This window comes from Dipodomys merriami, unplaced genomic scaffold (genome assembly GCF_024711535.1).
Source record: "Dipodomys merriami isolate MVZ:Mamm:240054 unplaced genomic scaffold, mDipMer1.0.p SCAF_38, whole genome shotgun sequence".
Lineage (NCBI taxonomy): Eukaryota > Metazoa > Chordata > Mammalia > Rodentia > Heteromyidae > Dipodomys > Dipodomys merriami.
The window spans coordinates 8141147-8160546 of record NW_027205381.1 but is presented as its reverse complement, the minus strand read 5'-3'; the positions used below and the strand labels follow the sequence as shown (position 1 = coordinate 8160546).

The 19400-nt window shown below is 55.4% G+C and overlaps 2 protein-coding genes across 4 annotated transcripts in view; one reads left to right on the top strand and one right to left on the bottom strand.

Moving 5' to 3' along the window:
• Myo7b (myosin VIIB) overlaps positions 1-12176 on the top strand; it is a 101533-nt gene extending 89357 nt beyond the window's left edge. The window contains exons 31-48 of the mRNA XM_069989496.1: positions 276-443; positions 1986-2103; positions 2190-2316; positions 3242-3405; positions 4166-4347; positions 5244-5374; positions 5479-5636; positions 5820-5973; positions 6331-6486; positions 7446-7551; positions 8505-8618; positions 8911-8998; positions 9388-9494; positions 9954-10139; positions 10822-10938; positions 11146-11229; positions 11371-11490; positions 11879-12176. Of these exons, the coding sequence (XP_069845597.1) occupies positions 276-443; positions 1986-2103; positions 2190-2316; positions 3242-3405; positions 4166-4347; positions 5244-5374; positions 5479-5636; positions 5820-5973; positions 6331-6486; positions 7446-7551; positions 8505-8618; positions 8911-8998; positions 9388-9494; positions 9954-10139; positions 10822-10938; positions 11146-11229; positions 11371-11490; positions 11879-11980 (2382 nt within the window). The 3' untranslated portion in view covers positions 11981-12176. The remainder of the gene's footprint in view (positions 1-275; positions 444-1985; positions 2104-2189; positions 2317-3241; positions 3406-4165; positions 4348-5243; positions 5375-5478; positions 5637-5819; positions 5974-6330; positions 6487-7445; positions 7552-8504; positions 8619-8910; positions 8999-9387; positions 9495-9953; positions 10140-10821; positions 10939-11145; positions 11230-11370; positions 11491-11878) is intronic.
• A 685-nt stretch (positions 12177-12861) lies between these two features.
• Positions 12862-19400, bottom strand: part of Lims2 (LIM zinc finger domain containing 2) — a 37965-nt gene continuing 31426 nt past the window's right edge. For all 3 annotated transcript variants that reach the window (XM_069989494.1, XM_069989493.1, XM_069989492.1), the window contains exons 5-10: positions 16585-16734; positions 15817-15967; positions 14959-15051; positions 14505-14553; positions 14273-14348; positions 12862-13749 (exon numbers count right to left, since the gene is read on the bottom strand). In XM_069989494.1, coding sequence (XP_069845595.1) covers positions 13602-13749; positions 14273-14348; positions 14505-14553; positions 14959-15051; positions 15817-15967; positions 16585-16734 — 667 coding nt within the window. In that variant the 3' untranslated portion in view covers positions 12862-13601. The remainder of the gene's footprint in view (positions 13750-14272; positions 14349-14504; positions 14554-14958; positions 15052-15816; positions 15968-16584; positions 16735-19400) is intronic.

Genomic DNA, 19400 nt, shown 5'->3' with positions numbered 1-19400 from the left:
CTAGCAACTGCAGCAACCCTGGAGGCCTACCTGGGCCAGGACAGGAAGCGGTATGAGCCGGGGGGCTCTCTGAGACTGGCTTCTTGGAGAGAGTGGGTAGCTGAGATCTCTGCCATGATGGATATGCCAGCCAGGAGGATTGTTCCTGCCCCCCTCTCCCTAGCCCTGCTCCAGCTGCTAGCCAGCCCTGCCCTGGGGCAGGAACGGGCCACATGGAGGAGGCTTTATGGGAGAGTCAGCTCTCCCTCCCCACTCTGCCTTCCCCCCGTGTGCAGGAGGAGCCGCTGCTGGAGTTGATGGCCCGGCACTGTTATGTGCAGCTCGGTGCCTCTGCAGGGACCAAGCATATCCAGGAGCTGCTGCCCAGCTGCCTCCCCCGGAAGCTGTACAAGACCAAGACCCCAGAGACGTGGGCTAGCCTCATCACTGCAGCCTACACTAAGGTCAGCCTTCAGTACCATGGCCACGTGAGCTCTTCCTCGGGGTGGTGGGACACTGGCTGTGCAGAGAAATGGATTCCCTCCCTCAAGGGCCTCCCTATAAGATCACTCATTGGAGGCAGGGAGCTTAAAGCTGACAGGCACAGTCCTGAATCAGGATGTAAACAGCACGTTCAGATTAACTTATCATGGGCCCCCCGCCACCTGGCTCCTCCTCTCAAGTTGGCCTTTTGGTTGCAAACAAGTCACTTTTCTGATATAATGCACCCATTTATATTATCAAAGCCAGTGAATAACATCATCCAGCCAATTTTTTTTTTTTTTGGTTGGTCATGGGGCTTGAACTCTGGGCTTGGGCGCTGTCCTCAGCTCTTCAGCTCAAAGTGAGCACTCTACTGCTTGAGCCACAGCGCCACTTCCGGTTTTCTACTGGCTTATTGGAGATCAGAGTCTCACGGATTTTCCTTCCCAGGCTGGCTTTGAACCGTGATCCTCAGATCTCAGCCTCCTGAGTAGCTAGGATTACAGGCGTGAGCCCACTACTACACCCGGCTCAGCCAATCTTTTTTGATGGTACTAAGGTATGAACCTGGCACCTCACACTTGTGAGGCAGGTAGTCTACTACTTGAGCCACACCCCCAGCCCTCCATCTAGCCATTTCTTAAAGTAAGGGCAAGAGAAACAGGCAACCAATAAACAACAAACAGAGGGGGAAAAAGCTTGGTGGGACATGATTGCCAGTTGCACAGTGTGGAAGAGACAGGAAAGAGAGGAAAGATAAGAAAGAAACTGCCAAATATCCAGTACTCCAGGGGGGAAAAGACAGGTATCCAGGACCCAGAGGCACATGGTAAGATACCCTCACACACAGCATGACACAGACCTCATATTGACAAGAGCAAACCTGTGCTATTCAGGTTTCCTTTTCTGTGGCAAAGTTTCTGCGATCATGGAAAGGAAGAGAAGTTGATTTTGCTTAGGGTTTCAGTCTATAGTCACTTGGCTCATTACTGGAACGTGTGGTAAGACAGAGCATCATGTGGTAGCCCAGAGCTGTTCTCCTCATGGCAGCCAGAAAGTAGAGAGAGGAAGAGCCGATGTCCACTTCTAGGGCGCATCCCAGTGACCTGACTTCCTTACAATAGAACCTGACTTACACCATTTCCCAACAACATCCGAGGCTACAGACCAAACCTCAACACGTGGCCTTTGAGGGACACTAAAGCCCCAAACCGTCACAGCTCAAGCTAAGACAGACAGACACAAAGAGACACACAGAGCCTTCCATGCTCAGATAGCCAAGGAAACTGATCCTCAGTTTCTGCATCCTCGTGCTAATGAGGCAAAGGCTTTTCTTCCCTTCTCAAGTCACCTTCTAACCAGGTCTCCCCAGGATTCCATAGGACTGGGCCTGTTCCCACTCATCCCCAGTGTCCCTGGGACACTGGCACATGTTAGGTAACAACAGAGTGATCCATATCACCTGGGGCTGAGGTATTGGCTACAGGAGACACCATGATAGAGGTAATGTCTGGTCTCCACAGGCACCACACACCCAGAAGCGACTCACGCCACAGGATGTCAGGGCACAGGTGGTAGATGCAGCACTCCTCCAGTGGCCTCTGCTTTTCTCCCGGCTCTTCCAAGTCATTCCGGTTTCTGGTAACGGCATCAGATGAGGTGGGGCTGGGGCAGGACAAGCATCCAGGGGCCAGCACAGCCTGAACTCTGTGATCTCCTCTGGCCAGGCCCCCGACTCCCCAAGACACAGATGATCTTGGCTGTTAACTGGAAAGGGCTGTACTTCCTGGACCAGCGGGAGAAGACACTGATGGAGCTGTCCTTCCCAGAGGTCATGGGTCTGGTTACTAATAGGTAGGGAAGAGACTTCAAATCTCTCTCTTCTCACTGCTGGAGTCCTTGGTTTTGATATCTGGGCACAGGGAGAGACAGAAAGAGGGGAAGTTGTGTTGTCCCTGAGAGTCAGGCTGGAGCTAAGACACCAGCTGCTGCTGGACATAGAGCCTCCCAGCACTGTGTTTGTCACCAGCTCTGAAACCAAGTCTCGCCTACAAAGGACGTGGCCACATGCAATCTGTCCAGCTCCTTTCTGTCTGATGGACGAGAACTAGCCACGCAGAGGCTGCATCCAGTCTAGGAGAAGAGAGGAGACCAGAGCCTAGGGTGGTATCCACCCCAGTGGCTCTCATCTACCAATCCATCTCCTGAGCCCTCTGAGAAGCCCCACCCATCTCTGCCAGAGCACTCTGAGGTTACAGTACGCCTCCGTGTGCATGACTATTGTAATTGGGACCAGTGGACTGCTTTGGGCACACACTTCCCCTCACTCCTGCCCCTCCCCACACACTGAGGCTGCCCAAGCACACTTTCCTCTATCATCTGACATCCTCAGTCACCCAATCTGCAGATGAGTGAACTGAGGCACACAGAACTCCAGCATAAGCCCACACAGCAGAACCACTGGCTCTTCCTAGCGCTGATGTGCTGTGGTATCTCTGCCCATCATTCCTCTTGTTCCCTGACCAAAGCAGACTCACTGGAGCCTAGCACTACCCACTGCCTCGAAGACCTGAGGCTTTGCAGTCACTTTGTCCAACACTTGCAAAAGTACCTGAGACTTGGCATTTGTCCAGCCAGGGCCCAGACCCCATGCTGCCAGCAGCGCTGGAGGAGCTGTTATCTTTGCTTGCCCATAGTTCCCGAGAGTCTCCTGAGGGTGTTGGGGGACTGGGGAGGGCAGGGGAGGCCTCTTGTCACACCATACCTTCTGTGCCCTCAGGGAGGCCGTGGGTGGACAGAGATTACTGCTGTCCACGCTGCATGAAGAGTATGAATTTGTGTCCCCCAGCAGTGTGGCCATCGCTGAGATGGTGGCCCTGTTCCTGGGGGGACTGAAGGAGAGGTCCGTGTTTGCCATGGCCCTACAGGACAGGAAGGCCACAGGTACCGAGCGGAAGGGAGAAAGAGTACAGGGAGGCCGCCCATGGCGTGTGACACCGAGCAGAGCTCAGAGGGAAGGAGGGAAGGTTCCAACAATGTGGGCTCCACTTTGAGCAGTGCCCAGCCTTCTGTCAGTGGTGGTGGGTGGCTTCAACCCTTCAAGGCCTCCTTTACTCTCACTGGAATGGGCAAGGCTCCTCCCCCCAACTTGGGAGGGAAGGATAATCACCACTTCCACAATCATCCCATTTCCCAATGTTACAGGGAAAAAACCAAAAGCTTAGAGAGGGAAGTGGTTTGCCTCGGGTCACACAGCTTAGGGGGATGCAACCTCATTCTTACCGTCTCTGAAAACAGTGCTTCTGCAAAAGCTGAGAGCTATAGCCTGGTGCTAAAGAGAAAGGGGTGGCTGGGCCTGGTAACTCCGCCACTAGGCCCACTAGTGGACATCGTGGGTGGTGGATACAGAGAGCAGGCATTTCAGGGCATCAGAGGGCAGAGTGGCTATGCAGGCTCCTACAGCAGGGGAACATTTCCCCAGAAGATGTCACCCTGTCACCTCATCCGTCCTGTTATTCTCAAGATACACTCTTCTCCTAGGGTCCAATCCCTTTATCACCCACTCAGAGTGGACTAGCTAACCATACGGTGTCTCCGTTTCCTCATCTGCTAAAGCAGACAATCTCTAAAGGATCTTAGGCCCTTACAGAACCCTCAGTACATGTGGCATTTTCATTCCCACATGTGTGACCTGGACCTGCAGATGACGTCACCCTCCTGCCCTTTAAGAAGGGGGATCTGATCATCCTCACGAAGAATCAGGAGCTGCTGGCATCGGAGAACTGGACCATGGGTCAGAATGACAGAACAGGAAAGACCGGGATGGTGCCCACAGCCTGCCTCTATTCCATCCCCACAGTTGTCAAACCCTCCGCCCAGCTGCTGGTATGTCCTGTGCTCGCTTCCGTCCTTCTGGATAGTGCATGCACAGCCCAGGGACGCCTAGCCTGGACCTCACTCAGCAGCCTGCTCCCTCTCCAAAGAGGAATCAGGCTGTCTGTACTCCAGGGTCACGCTTCCAACCCCAGATCTCCCCAACACGATCATGAAACACATTTTTGTGCAGAGCCACGCTTGGTGCTCCACAGCTAGTAGGTGCTCAATAAGTGGGTGCTCCCTCACCCCTCATGGGCATGTGTTGGGAATAAATCCACCCTTCCCCAAGCTTTGCCTCTGTGAACTTGAGACCCAGGGTGCTCAAGTCTCCACCAGCTCTGAGTACCACCCTATGTCAGCCCCTAGAAAAAAGCCTCTCGAGAGCAAAGAGCAAGAAAGCCTTCCAAAACACACACCTTGAGGGCCCACCATATGCCCTGGGCCTGTAACTCAGGGTTCACCTCAACAGTGCTTGCATCCCAAAGAGGGTGCAGACATTGGGCAGATAATGATAGATTGATGAGTGTGTTCAGTACCACCGAGAAGTAGCACTAGTTGTTGTGGAAATCAAAGATCAAGCAGGACCTCTCGCTGTTTGGGGAGGCCTCGCTGAGGGAATCATGCTTGTGCTCAGGCCTGCAGTTTGTGGGGACAGGGCAGGCAGGGTGAAGGGGGCCCCCAGGAGGACACCGAGGGCCTGCCTCTCCCACTAAGGAAATGGAAAGGGAGAGATTGAATCACTGGGCCTGGGTGACTCCGTAGATGGACAAAGGGATTAGGCTGAGATCTCACCAGCCCTGTGGTCTGATGCTTATATCACCACTGAGGGAGCCAGGCAGGAGAGTCCATGCAAAGGGCCCAAGGTCAATGGCCCCTGAGCACCCACAGGCCTGTGCCCCCTCTAGAGCTTGCTGGCCATGTCACCAGAGAAGCGGAGGCTGGCAGCCCAGGAGATGCAGCACTCCGAGCTACTGCCTGAGGAGCAGCCCAAGGAGGCACCACACACCCTGGAGGAGTTCTCCCTGCAGTTCTTCAGGTGCCCACTCTCCCTACCATCCTGGGGGTGGGACAGAGGAGAGAGGAGGCACAGAGCAGAGGAGGCCTTGGGGCAGGGTCTCACTCTACCTGCGTCCCTGACAGGGCCCCAGAGAAGGAGACCATCGGCAGAGCCAGGCTGCCCTTGGCCCGCAACCGGGGCCACCTGTGGGCCTACTCCACAGAGCCCCTCCGGCAGCCCCTGCTCAGGCGTGTCCAGGACAAAGCCGACCTGAGGGACGTTGCCTGCCAGACCTTCCTCGATATCCTTTCCCAGCGTCCTGCCCTCTCCGCACATTGGGCCCAAGGGCCAGGCCTGTGCTCACAGCACCCCTGCAAACATGCTGGCTCAATGGATGGCCTGGGTTAGGGGGGCATGGGTAGCCCTAGTTCGATCGTCAGCCTGAGCACCCCCCCCCCAGCACTGTTCTCCTTAACAGTCACACCCATCCTCAAGTACATGGGCGACTACCCCTCACGGCAGGCCTGGCCCACTCTGGAGCTCACAGACCAGATATTCTCCTTGGCCCTGCAGGACTCCGCTCTGCAGGAGGAAGTCTACTGCCAAATCCTGAAGCAGCTGACAAATAACTCCAACAGGTCTGCCAGGGAGCCTGAGCCCTGCTCTGCTCTCAGCCCAGGGGAGAGGCTCATCCTGCACCCTGCACTCTGTCCACTCCTACACTTTCTGTGTCTCACCTGGACAGGCTTTGGCCTCTCTGAACCCCTGAGCCCACAAAATGGGCTCAATGACACCCTCCCTCTGTGAAAGCCTTGTGATGCTGGAGGCACCATGGTCACCGGCTGCTGTAACATAGCGTTTGCCGGTACCCCTGCCTCCCCTGCCTGGCTCCAGGCCCCAGGCCAAGGCAGATCTCACATCCCTGCCTCCCAAGGCGCCTAGCTGGACTGGACACCAGGTGAGAGCCATCTCTCCTGACAGGCTCTGCTTTCCAGGTACAGTGAAGAGCGAGGCTGGCAGCTACTCTGGCTCTGCACGGGCCTCTTTCCACCCAGCAAAGCACTGCTGCCCCATACCCAGAAGTTCATAGACACGCGGAGGAAGAAGCTACTGGCTTCTGACTGCAGTCGCCGCCTGCAGAGGGTCCTGAGGTAAGATCACCACCCTCGGCCCAGCCAGGAGGGCAGGCCGACCAAGCCTCCAGGAGCTCACAGTCCCCACGCAGCTGCATCAGTCTAGGGAAGCAGGACCAGGCTTGAGCCACCAGAGAGGAGGTGAAGAGCAAGGCCCAAGAGGGTCCCAGGGAAGCCTGGGTGGTCTGAGATGCAGTGGCTCAGTTGCTTATAGCTTCGCTGCCCCTTACTGCCTACCCTAGGTCCGGGGAACCCTCTGGAGGCCTATGGTGACCAAGATCCCTCAGCGTGGCCTAGTGATCCATCCCCTCCAGTGCATGCGCCATTTCCCTCCTCCTCCCAGTCCAAAGGGTATTCCTAGAGCACCCAGTGTTCTGATGTGTAAGAACAAGAGCACTGCCAGAGCCAGGTGCTTACACCTGTAATCCTAGCTATTCAGAAGGCTGAGATAGGAGGACTGAGGTTCAAAGCCAGACCAGGCAGGAAATCCGTGAGACTTTTACCTGCAATTAACCACCAAAAATAGTCAGTAGTGGAGCTGTGGCTCAAGTGGTAGAGCGCCAGCCCTGAGTGAAAAATCAAGCAGGAGTATGAGGCCCTGAGTTCAGCCCCTAGTTCAGCACACAATGATCAGTAAATAACCAGTCCTCTCACCATGTCTCATCCAGGATCCCCTCCCCTCCTGTATCCCAAGCCTTCCCAGGCCTCATTGGAACTCTCTAAGCCTCAGGGCTACACAACAGGTCTACCAGGCAGGGGCAGCCTCTCTGAGAAATGTGGGGGCTTGAACCTACTCATTCCCTTAAGTAGTCACTGCAGGAAGGATGTTCTTATCTCTGCCACTTGGCTTAGGGCTCACGTGAAGCCTGGTGGCTGGTGGGAGAGTAGGGTCATGGGTTGATGTAGGGATGAGGTAGTGGGGAGGGGGAAGGGTAAAGGTAAAGGTGGCACCTGCATCATTCACTGTCCTGCTTTAGGACTGGGCCTCGGAAGCAGCCCCCACACCAGGTGGAAGTGACGGCCGCTGAGCAGAATGTCTCCCGCCTGTCCCACCAAGTCCACTTCCCCAATGACACCAGTGAGGTGAGTCCCCCCAAGCAGTGCCCCAACAAGTCTCAGGGCTGGAAGGGCAGCAAGCCACCCTCCCACTGGCCCAGCATGCTCAGGGATAACCTGAGCAGAGCCACATGCTGGATGTCGAAGAGACATCTCACCTTCAGCAGCGGCATCCCCGTGCTGGGTAGCCCACTCTCCTGCCCACCTGCCTCAGGGCATCAGGGCTGCGCTGCCCAGAGGAAAAGGATTCAAAGAGGGGCCATGGGAGCCACTGGTGCAAGTGGAAATGGGGACTCCCTCCAAAGGTATGCATTAGAGAGTCTAAGCTAAGGAAGGAGAGAGGAGGCCAGAGGGGAGAAGGGTTGACAAGGTTGAGTTCCAGGGCTTGGAGATCCCCAGGGGCATCTGACCATACTGGGCATGGATGCCAACAAGGTGAGTGCCCCACCAGTGCCTGTAGCAATTGTCAGACTTTGCCAAGCAGCCACAGCCCCAACGGGCGAAGCTGTCCTGGCTGCCGGGGAGGCTGAAGGGGATGCATGGGAGATGGAAGAATAGCACACCCCAGCTATGATAAAGACGCATTTGGCCAAGAAGCAGCAAAAGTAGGGAGGAAGCCGGTGGGGCAAGCCTAACAACTTCCCCAAGGAAGTGGCCTTTATAATAAAGCCTTGGGGACTGTCCAGTTCCTATAATGAAAAATTCCCACAGTCTAGCAATCAATCTCTCGAAGTACATCCAAAGGGCCAGGCCTCGGGTCCAGCCCGGACACTAGACAGAAGTGCTGTGACTAAGCAGCGTGACATCTGGCCGGCTTTCTGGAGGGCAGCCCTGCTGTTCTTAGAACAGTCAGTGTTACGAAAGAGCCGAGGCACGGGTTGATCAGTCATCTCAGCTGTGCAGTGCCCCCAACACATCCACTTAAGGAGATCTGGGATCCAGGCCAGGCCCCTGGCCTCACCCGCCATCTCTCTGCCCAGATCCTGGAGGTGGGCAGCAGCAGTCGCGTTCGAGATGTGTGTGAGGCCATCACCGCTCGGCTCCAGCTGGCCTCTTGGGAAGGCTGCAGCCTCTTCATCAAGATCACAGACAAGGTGTGCTACCCTGGCAGACCCAGGTTATGCTGCGAGGGTCTCCCATGTTGAGGGGATCTCAACACTCCCTACGGACACAGAACTCCTGCACAGCCTGACTGCCAGGACAAAGCAGGGGAGTCACAGAGCCCAAACGCTGGCCCCAGACACAACTGGCCATAGACAGTCTAACTCCAGCTCCAAGAGGGCATCAAGCCTTCTAGCCCAAAGCTGATGACCTAAACCCCTGAGGATCAAACAGGAGGATGCTCCCTTGGAAGTCCCTGAACCTATCACTCTTCTTGTGTCCAAGGTGATCAGCCAGAAGGAAGGAGACTTCTTCTTTGACAGCTTGAGGCAGGTGTCTGACTGGGTAAAGAAGAACAAGCCCCAGAAAGAAGGTGAGGGGGCCTCTGTGGAGGAGGAGCAAGGATAGAGAGTAGATACAGACTGCCAGGCACCTCCTGTATAGCCCCACGTCTGTGTAGTCATTCACACAAACACTTCTGATACGTAGGTGGCTTTCTTCAGGGTGACAAAGGGTGCCAGGCTCAACTCCATGGGGAACAAGGGACATTCCTGAAGGAGCACTCCTACATGGGTCCGAAAGGAGAGGGAGGAGTTGGGGGTTGGAGAGGATGGGGGAACGGAGGCTTTCCAGATGAGGCAGTAGGAATGGTGTAGTAAGCCAGGAGCGTGTGCTACAGGCAGGAGTTGGGGGCATGGACCATCAGAGTGGGCCATGGAGTTGCCAGAACTGGCGTGGTGCCCACTGCTGCCCCTGTCCCAGGGGCCCCCGTGACCCTCCCTTACCAGGTGTACTTCATGCGGAAACTGTGGCTGAACGTGACCCCAGGAAAAGACATCAACGCAGACACCATACTCCACTACCACCAGGTACGCAGCAGGCTGTCCTTGGGGCTGTCACTCGGCCACACCTATTCTATCCCATACCTGACCTCGGGCGTGGAGAAACTGACACCTGGTCAGGGACTCCCTGGCCCCGGGACCCAGAACATACCAAAACCCTGAGAGCTCTGGACCTACGAGCTGAGCATAACAGCTTCCGGGAACAGTATCTGCACTGTCCCTCAAAGCATGCTGCTGGGGAGCCAGCATGTAGAAAACACTAAAGTCCTGGCTCAGAGGCCTTACCTGGAAATGGACAGAGCAGACCATAGCTCCTGCTGGGGATGACCTGACATGGGAGCCATCACCTTGGGCCAGAAGCACTGATCTGAGGACCCAGCCTTTGGCTTGCGGGGAGGTGGTGCGCTCAAACTCTGGGCCCCTGCTATCCGTGCATAAAGATGGGAAGTCAGCTATAGACTAAGGACCAACATGTCTACTCCTCAGGAGCTGCCCAAGTACCTGCGTGGCTTCCACAAATGTTCCCGGGAGGATGCCATCCACCTGGCAGGCCTCATCTGCAAGGCTCAGTTCGACAATGACCGGTCTCCGCTGGCTAGCTTCCCCAAGGTCCTGAAGGAACTGGTGCCTGAGAACCTGATACGCCTGATGTCCTCTGAAGAATGGAAAAAGGTTCTTACTAGGGGTGGGCCCCTGCCTGGGCATGATGAGCATTGCTGAGCATGGGAGGTGGGGATGAAAATCACACTGTATACCCACAGCGCCTAGATATTTTCCAGAAAACCACGCAGACATCCGGGTACAAAGAACAACGACAAAGGTTATTGCCAGGAAAGGGACTGGTAAGACCCTGTAAGAAAAAGTGCCAGCTATTGTCTATATAACCTACTGAGGCTAGGAGGGGCTAGAAGGGTCTAGGAGGCAGAGCTCCAGTGTGGACCAGGGGCTTCATCATGGCAGACTAGGATTTATGGCTGCTGCCCAAGTAGTAGATAATGGGCCCTGCAGCTGCCCAGACCTGAAGGTCACTCTAAGGGGCTCTTGCTGCCTTATATGGTGGTAGCTGTCCCAGAGGAGTGCCATCTCAAGGCAAAGGTGGTTGAAGGCTGATTATTTACTGCCTGTACTAAATGGGCCTAGTGTTGCCTAGGAAGGGAGCATGCTAAGCTGTGGAAAGGGGAAGGAGAGTGCTAAGCTATGGGAAGGGAGCTCATTGGGCTAACACCCCTCCACTCCAGCACAGCCCAGCTCTCTGGTGTGTGGATGGTGACCTGAGATGTCCATGGCCTGCATGAAAGGCTCAGTCCTGGCCGCAGAGCCCTGCCCGGGCCCTCACTGGTCTGTCTCTCCCCAGAGCCTCCTGCTGGAGTGTGACAAGCACAGAGATAAAACGGTGCAGGAGGCCAAGGTGGCTTTCCTGAAGTGGATCTGCCGCTGGCCCACCTTTGGGTCTGCCTTCTTCGAGGTGAAGGTAGGTGCCTCAGCCCATGCACGGGCCCTCACCTCCTGCAGGCCCCTCCAACAGGCCCCAGACACCCGTGGCAGTGGGACTGGCTACTGGGTTCAGTGGGAAAGTGTGCATGCATGTGTGTGTTAGGATGTGGGCCCTGGGTGATGCCAGGAAAGTGTCTACTTGGCTCCCAGGCTGGATGTGACCACCGTGCTTTTCCCTCCCCAGCAAACATCAGAGCCATCCTACCCAGACATTGTCCTTATTGCCATCAACCGACATGGTGTGATGCTCATCCATCCCAAGACCAAGGTAGAGCGGCAGGGCCGGGCCCTGAGGGTCACGATCCCCATGCAAACAGGCCTGCAGCCACCAGCCTCAGCATGCTACCCTGTCCTCCTATCCCCACTCTCTCCTCACGCTGGCTCCCTGCTCTCCGCTCTCTGTCCCCAGGAGCTGCTCACCACCTACCCTTTCACCAAGATCGCCAGCTGGAGCAGTGGCAGCACCTACTTCCATATGGCCTTGGGGAGCCTGGGCCGGGGCAGCCGCTTGCTGTGCGAGACGTCTCTGGTGAGTCCAGGCCCATCCTCCGCCAGAGACATCACCCACAAGTCCTGGGCCCTCGACTTCCCACCTTGACCTTTATTGCCACCCAACAAGTTGTTCAACATGTGAGATCAGGCAGGCCTAGGCCCACAGGGAGACTGGGCACCGCAGCAGCTATGGTGGGAAAGCCTTTGGCTTTGTGCAGTCCAGGCCTATTCTGGAAAGGGGGTGGGACTTGGGCCAGCAGGGCAGGCTGTGGTGGGGTGGCCCCAGTAGCTGGACCTTTCCTCCCTCTCTCCAGTGCCCTGTCCTGCTGCAATAAACATGCTTGATGCCCCCAGTCCCAGAACCCACAGCCCCATCTGTCCTCCATGCATACACAGCCTCTGACCTCACCTTGTCTCCTGTGCAGGGCTACAAGATGGATGACCTGCTGACCTCATACGTGCAGCAGCTCCTAAGCGCAGTGAACAGACGGCGGGGGCCCCGGCCTCCAGCTCTAGCTCACTCCTAGCAGGGGACAGCTCCCTACTATCCTCAGTCACCCTCCAACACGGAGTCCTGCAGACAGCCTTCCATGCTGCCCCTTGCCCCTCCCTCAGCCTCCAGACAGCTCCTCTCTCTTGAGTGCTGATGATGGAAGCCGAAGGCGGATGACGGATGGCTTTCTCTTCTCCTTCCCACAGTGTTCAATAAATATCAATCAAGCAGAGGAAGTGTGTCCATGAGGGAAAGCGGGTAGTGTTAGGTGAGCAGCAGCCTGGCACAGACTCCAGCCCCCCAAAGGGTTGCTTCTAGGCAAGAACAGCATGGTGACTTCTTCCAAAGCCAGAAGACACTAACTGCATTCTGCAGCTATGACCTCATCCATCCTTCCCCTCCCTCCCTCCCTCTTGCCTTCCTGTTTTGACTGATGACTGGACGCTCCCTGGAGACTCCTGCTTGCAGGCCCTCTGCACATTCACTCCCCTCCCTGAAGGATACTGGATGTCCGCTCTGCTTTCATGAGGCTTTGATGGAGATGCATGCAGGATCCTAAGACAGCTTGTGCCTGGCATAGAGGCAGACCTGGGTCTCAGGTGAGTGCGCATCTGGGGCTTAGATGATCCCACATATACACATAGACCTCACTCTCAGGCCCTGCCTGAGAGACGCCCACCTCACCCACCAGGCCAACCTACATAGGACAGGCCATTCAGTCTGAGAGGGTCTCTGCTGGTCTTCCTCCAAGCCCCTTTGACACCTGGCTTGGGAAGGTCTGGGTCCTACCTGATCCAAGCTTGCCTGCCTGGGGGTCTGGACCTATGTGAACACAGCAGCAGTGGTCCACATGAGCTTTGACCATACCAATCTCCCCCTCCCAGCCACCACAAACCACACAGGCCACCACGGGGATGTGAATCTGCTTTTATTGTGCACATGTGAGTCCAGCGCCACGTCTGCTCTGGCCGTGGAGGAAGAGTCTCCCCTAGGTGTGGGAATGAGCCATCCCTTTCTATATCACTTGCTGGGTCCTGACCACGTCTAGAGGCTCCATACTGACTCCAGCTAGAGCAGGCAGCCAGGACAGGAGCTCCTGAGTGGGGGGATGGAAAGGAGTCCTTGTCCCTCCAGCTGATTGGCGGGTGGGTGTGGCAGAACCTTACCCCCTCAGCGTGGGCTCAGGGAATCTACAAGACGGAGGGTGGAGGCGGGATGAAGCCTCCATCCACATGGGGCAGGCCACTCGGGCTTGAAGGCCCCCATGTGCCTTGGCTATAGCAGGGCCATTCTGAGGCTGAGATCCCCACAGGAGAGTGGGTAACAACAAGTCCTCTGTGGGGAAAGACAGCTGTCAGGCAGGCGGGAGCAGGGGGTGGGTGACCCTGACATCAGCTTGCTTCTGTCCTAAAGGTTGTGGGCATGTGGATGTGATTGCAGTGTAGGCCTCTCTCTGCATGGAAGGGAAGCGAAGAGCTGGCAAGGAAGAGAGAAGACACCTGAATAGGTGTAGCTATGGGACTGAAAAGGGAAGATGTGTGGATAGAAGAGAGGGGAGGGCAAAATGAGAAGGAAAGGCAGTCCAGAAGGGCAGAGGGGCCCAAAGCAACCAGGAGATGGCAGGGATCCCAAGATTGGGGGAGTGGGAAAAGGCTTCAGGCAGAGTTGACGTCCACAGCCTTGGGCTGCGCCTTGCGGGAGGTCAGGTCAGACAGCTTCTTCAGCCGCTTCTTCAGCTCCAGTGGGAACCGCTCATAACATCTCTTACACACGGGTTTCATGTCAAACTCCACAAACTTGTTCCTGGGGACCAAACCCAGAAGTCTGTGCCCCACCAATGCTGATCCCGTACCATGACTGAAAGCAAGGGGTGGGTGGGCTTCCTCAGGCCTTGGCCCCCACCAGCCTGTGCCAGCCTGCACCCGCTAACAGACCAGCCCCCTAGATCAGCTTCTGACAAGAAGGAATGGATAGGCTTTGGAGCCTCCTCTCCCTTCTACAGGCTGCTTCTCAGGGTCTGACATTCCAGAACTCTCTTTCATGCCCTAGTTCTCTTGGAAATTGGAGTCCCACCCTTTACCTCTCAGGCTTCCTGTGATGCATCTGCTGTGTCCTGGGGTAGAAAGCACTTCCCTCCCCAGAGCCCAGCATCCTTACAGGTGCAGTACTGCCATGACATCATGCCCTGGTGGGGGGGGGGGGTCCCTGAACCTCCCTCACCCTGGGCAGCCCCCTGCCTCCCCAAATCTGCAGAGCCTGACCACACAGGCATAGGGGAAGCAGGCTGAGGAGAGGAAGGCCCCAGAGAAAGTCCACCATGACTCACTTCAGGGTAAGCCTGCTGTTGCAGGTGGAGCAGGAGAAGCAGTTCACACACCAGGCTTTGTTGAGGGCAGACACCACTGTGAGGGTAGACCGGGGATTAGTAGGCCCTACCCAAGACAACTGAAGGCCCAGCTGTGCGAAGCCACAGCCAGCTGGGCCTGCAGCTGCAGGTCCCACAGCACTGAGAGAAAACAGGTGGGCGGGGGCAGGGAGGGAAGGGGGCAGGGCCTCACCATCACCCTCGATCACATGGCTGCAGTTGTAGCAGACATCCCCAAAGAGCTGTGAACAGAGAAAGCTCTTAGTGTTGGCTGTGGGCACCATGCCCTAGCCCAGGGCCTCCCCACATGGCCACTCACGCATGCCCTGAGCCTTCCATGCCTGTGGTGACAGCACTTGGCTGATGATTAGACTCATGCCAAGGAAGGACCACAGACTAATGCATCACTGGCCCTGAAGCCCTGCTGCTCCTGCTGATGTCTTGAAAGGGCAAGGACTGGAATAGGACCTTCAGGGCCACAGGGCTCACTTTGCAGATGAGGATAGCCTACTTATCAAGACCCTGAGCACACAGGCCCAGCCTCTATCCCTGGAGCAGTTCTCCTGCTCCAAGCCCACCTTTCTGCTCCCCAGGCCCCGACCTTCCCTCCTCCCCAGCGGCCTTGCGGGTGCAGCCTCAGGCTCTACCTGGTTGTAGTGGGTCTCACAGTAGGCCAGGCCCTTCTTTTCGTAGTGCCGGTGTCCCAGGAAGGGCTTCTCACACTTAGCACAGACAAAGTGCTGGGGGAGAGAGAGAAGAGGGCAGCGAGAGAGGCATCGGGACTGATGTGGAGACCCCAGCACACAGGGTGAGTGGGGCTCACAACGGGGCAGGAGGCCTGACAGCCTCCACTTGGGACAAACTCATGGATGGCATCCCGTGTCCTTAGACTCCCTCAGCACCCTTCAACTAAGAAACCAGTGCCAGTGAGGTAGTGTGGTCTGGCTGAACTGCCCTGCTATGATTCGGGAACCTCCTGTGTACCCCACAAGCTCAGAGGAACCGAGAAGCATCTTCTCTCCCAGTCAGAATAGGAGAACACACTCTCCCCAAAGGGCAGGGACCTCTGACAGGGCCTTCTCGAACAAGCTACTGTGGCACAGCTCAGGACAGAGAGCCAGACCACTGGCTATGCAAACCTCCACTCCGAGTACATCCCTAAGAGTACCGCAGTCCCCAGGCCACAAGTGAGAGCTCCAGGTGACCCAGTGTGCTCCCTGTCTGTGTGAGATTGTGCGTACCCCAGCTACCAACTGCAACCACAGGGCCTCCGGGCAGATGCTGTCCAAGGTTTGCTCCTGACGGACCTCCTCTAGTATGCCTCCAGGGGTGTGACAGAATCTGGGTGTGCCTGTGGGCTTAGGTCTTGCCACTCCCTTAGATGGGCCAGCACAGGGAGAGGCCACACCCAGAACAAAGTCTGGCAAATGGCCTGAGCTGGTGTATGGAGGGAGCATGAGCCGGGCACCACGCAACCTGAAGCCATGTGCCGCTGCCCGGCTCACCTCCACGTGCCACTGCTTGCCCAGCGCATTGACGACCCGGCCCTCAATGGGCCGGCGGCAGGCCCCGCAGATGGGGACACCCATCTTGTCATGGCAAGGCAGGCAGTACAGCTCCCCCTTCAGCTCTCGGGCCTCAGAAGTCAGCTCTTTCCTGGAAGACAGCACAGAGCACCCCTGTTACTCTCCTGCCCCTTTGCGGGGTCCCTGCCGCACCTCCAGCCCAGGGCACTGCGAAGCCAGGGCCCCATCAGGCTAAGCCCGAGACTCTCTCTGATCTCTGGTCTTCGGAGGGATTTCCTGTGTGTGCCCCAGACAGGCCCTGGAGCACAAAATTCCTGCCCAGGCCTTGCAGAAGGGCGCCTGTGTTCTGCCCCATCCGCCCTCTGAGGAGCAAGTGTGTTCTCACCAACCCCCCCCCACCCCACCCCGCTCCCCGCTCTCCCTTCACACAGCATGGGTGTCTGGAATCAGCAGGGAGCGGTTGAGAGGGGACCAAAAGGGATCTGGAGTTCCTCTCTTCCAGCACCAGAGCCAATCTCCATCTCTCTCCCCCTTCCTCATGACCCCCTCTTAATCATAGTTCCTGCAGCACAGGGAGGGGCTGCCCCCCTTGGCCTCCACATTTCAAGTGTTCCTGAACAAAGCCCTGGAAAGAAGACTGCTTCCCCCCACACACCCCCTCCACCCTGCACCTCTCATGCATGATGCCCTCTCTGCCAGCCCTGGTCACCTCCCACCTGCACCACAGGGACAGGGCTAGGCACCTACCCACAGTGGGAGCAGTTGAAATGATCTGGGTGGTAGGCATCATTCCTGAACATGAGCGGCTGCTCATCAATGACCAGGTGGCACCTCTGGCAGATGTACTTGCCCAGGCCCTTGGCCTTCTCATGGTTGTGGCAAGGCCGGCAGAGGTGTCTATGGGAGACAAAGGTTAGAGGCAGAGGCAGGCTACTGGCTCCTGCAGGACCAGATCCAGAAGAGAGCCCAGGATCCTGCCTGCAGACTCTGTGAGAATCTGGGTGCCTTGAAGGTAAATAGCCAAGAGTATAGAAGAGCCACCTGCCCCATCCTGAGGCCTGGAAGGCTCTAGGGGCTCCCTCTGAAAAGGGGTGTGCTCCCAAAGAATAGAAAGAACAGAACACTCATAGTCGCTGGCTTCAGGTGGTATCTTTCTTCTTTTTGGTTTTCCTGAGCCTAGGACTTTATGTGGCATAGAGGAGACATTGAGTTGACATTTGCTGGAGAAACTGGTTCTATTTTCCAGATGCTTTTTAATACAGATGATCTGTAGTGAATGTGAGCTTTAAAAACACTGTGCCTAGCACAGTGGCCAACCGGGTCAGGACCAGGCGGCTGCTTGGCCTCTTCCTTTGGGCTCTCCCAGATGAATAGGGGCCCTAGCAAGCACAGGAGCTTTCTGTCTCCAGAGACAGAGCAGCAGTGTCCCACAGAGGCCCCTGAGCTGAGGACTGTCACCACAGAGTCTTTTTTTTTTTTTTTTGGTAAAATCTCAGAATCCTTTCTGACACTGCTCCTGCCCTGGTGACAGCTGTGGTCTCAACAGGGAGAGAAATCAACATAGTTTCTGTTTTAAAGGTGGGAAGAATTTAGATTCAGGGTCTCCAAGCAAAGACTCACAAAGACCTAGATTCAACACCCTCATTTCTGGTCCCCACCTGCCGTCCCAATCTAATGTGCACAGCATGGAGAGTGGTTTAAGATCACTTTATTGACTATGTGAGTGAGTGAATGATTGTGCAAGAGAAGAAAGTAGAACAGTGACTATCACCTCCTTGTGACAACATGGCCCAAGCCAAGATAGGAGTCCAGGACCTCTGGGTCTCCCTATCCCAAAATGGTAGCAGATATGGCCTGTGACTGTAGCCCTTGTCATGGTGACTACTCACTCAGACATCTGTGCCCCAGCACCCATCCAGGCTACATTTATAGCAGGCCTAGGGCCAAGTGCCCTCCCCACTATGGCTAGCCCCTATCCCCTGTGACTCTTTCATATCACAGTTTCATTCCTCATAACTTTTTTTTGTTGTTGTTGTTGTTGTTTTGGGTCCGGTCGTGGGACCTGAACTCTGGGCCTGGGCATTGGCCCTCAGCTCTTCAGCTCAAGGCTAGCACTCTACCACTTGAGCCACAGCGCCATTTCTGGCTTTTTTCTTTTTGCTTATGTGGTGCTGAGGAATCGAACCCAGGGCCTCAGGCATGCAAGGCAAGCGCTCTACCACTGAGCCACCTTCCCAGCCCCTCCTCATAACTTTTTTATCTCTCATAATTTTGCAACTCCTCCTTAGCATGAGGATGTATTCAACCATATAGAGTAATGGTTTCCAAGCTGTAGAAAGTAGCTCCACATAGTTGGGCATGGTGGTACAAGTCTGAAATCCTACCACTTTGGAGGCTGAGGGAAGAAGATCATGAGTTTCAAGACTAGCCTAGACTAGATAGTGGGACCCTGTTTCAGAAACAAAAAAAAAAAAAAAAAAAAAAAAAAAAAAAAAAAAAACAAAAGAAGAAGAAAACAAAACCACAAATACTTGGTCTGAAGTCTGTGGCTTACACCTGTAATCATAGCTATTTTGGAGGTTGAGATCGGAGACTTGAAGTTTGAAGCCAGCCCAGGCAGGAAAGTCCATGAGACTTATCTCCAAAGAGCCACTAAAAAGCCAGAAGTGGAGCTGTGGCTCAAGTGGTAGAGTCTTGAGCAAAAAAGCTATGGGGGAGCACCCAAGCCTTGAGTTCAAGCCTCAGGACAAGCACATACACACACACACACACACACACACACACACACACACACACACACACACACACACACACACACACACACACACACACACACACACACACACACACACACACACACACACACACACACCATCCACTCAAGTCCCAAAATTCTTTGCAATGATCAGTGTCTTTGAAGCTACCATCAGTAGTGATAGACCCCATCAGGGTGACTGGGAGTGTGGCTCAGTGTGAGATGCCAGGTTCGTTCTGAACAACTAATAATAATAATAATAATAATAATAAATCCATGAGTCCAAAAGTGCTCAGAGCAGCCAATTTCTCACTCCCCCATTTCTAGCCAGTATGAGTCAGTTCTTCCAGACAACCATTCCTGAGGCACAGACAGGGAAGAGAGAGGCGCACACCCATGCCCAGGCACCTTCACACCCTCTAACACCAGCAGGAGAGGCTGAACAAATGTAGTCTTGCAGGGAATCCTCCCGCACAGGGGAAGCAGTCACAGGACAGACCGATCCCAGCACCAGATCCAAAAGAAACCTTCAGAATTCAGGTAGAATTCAAAAGAAACCGCCAATGTGTAGCACTGATATATAGCAGAAAAAAAAAAAAAAAAAAAAAAAAAAAACAGAACAAAACTAAACGCACAAAGCTTAACTGGTGGAGTGTCACATGATTGCCCCTCACTAGCCTTTGCCACTGGGTAAGTTGCTTCACCTCTCGGAACCTTGATTTCCTTATCTGTCAAATGGAACAACAGTCCGGAGTGCACAGGGTTGTGGGAAATGATCCATGTGAGGTGGTGAGGTGGCAGGTCTTCT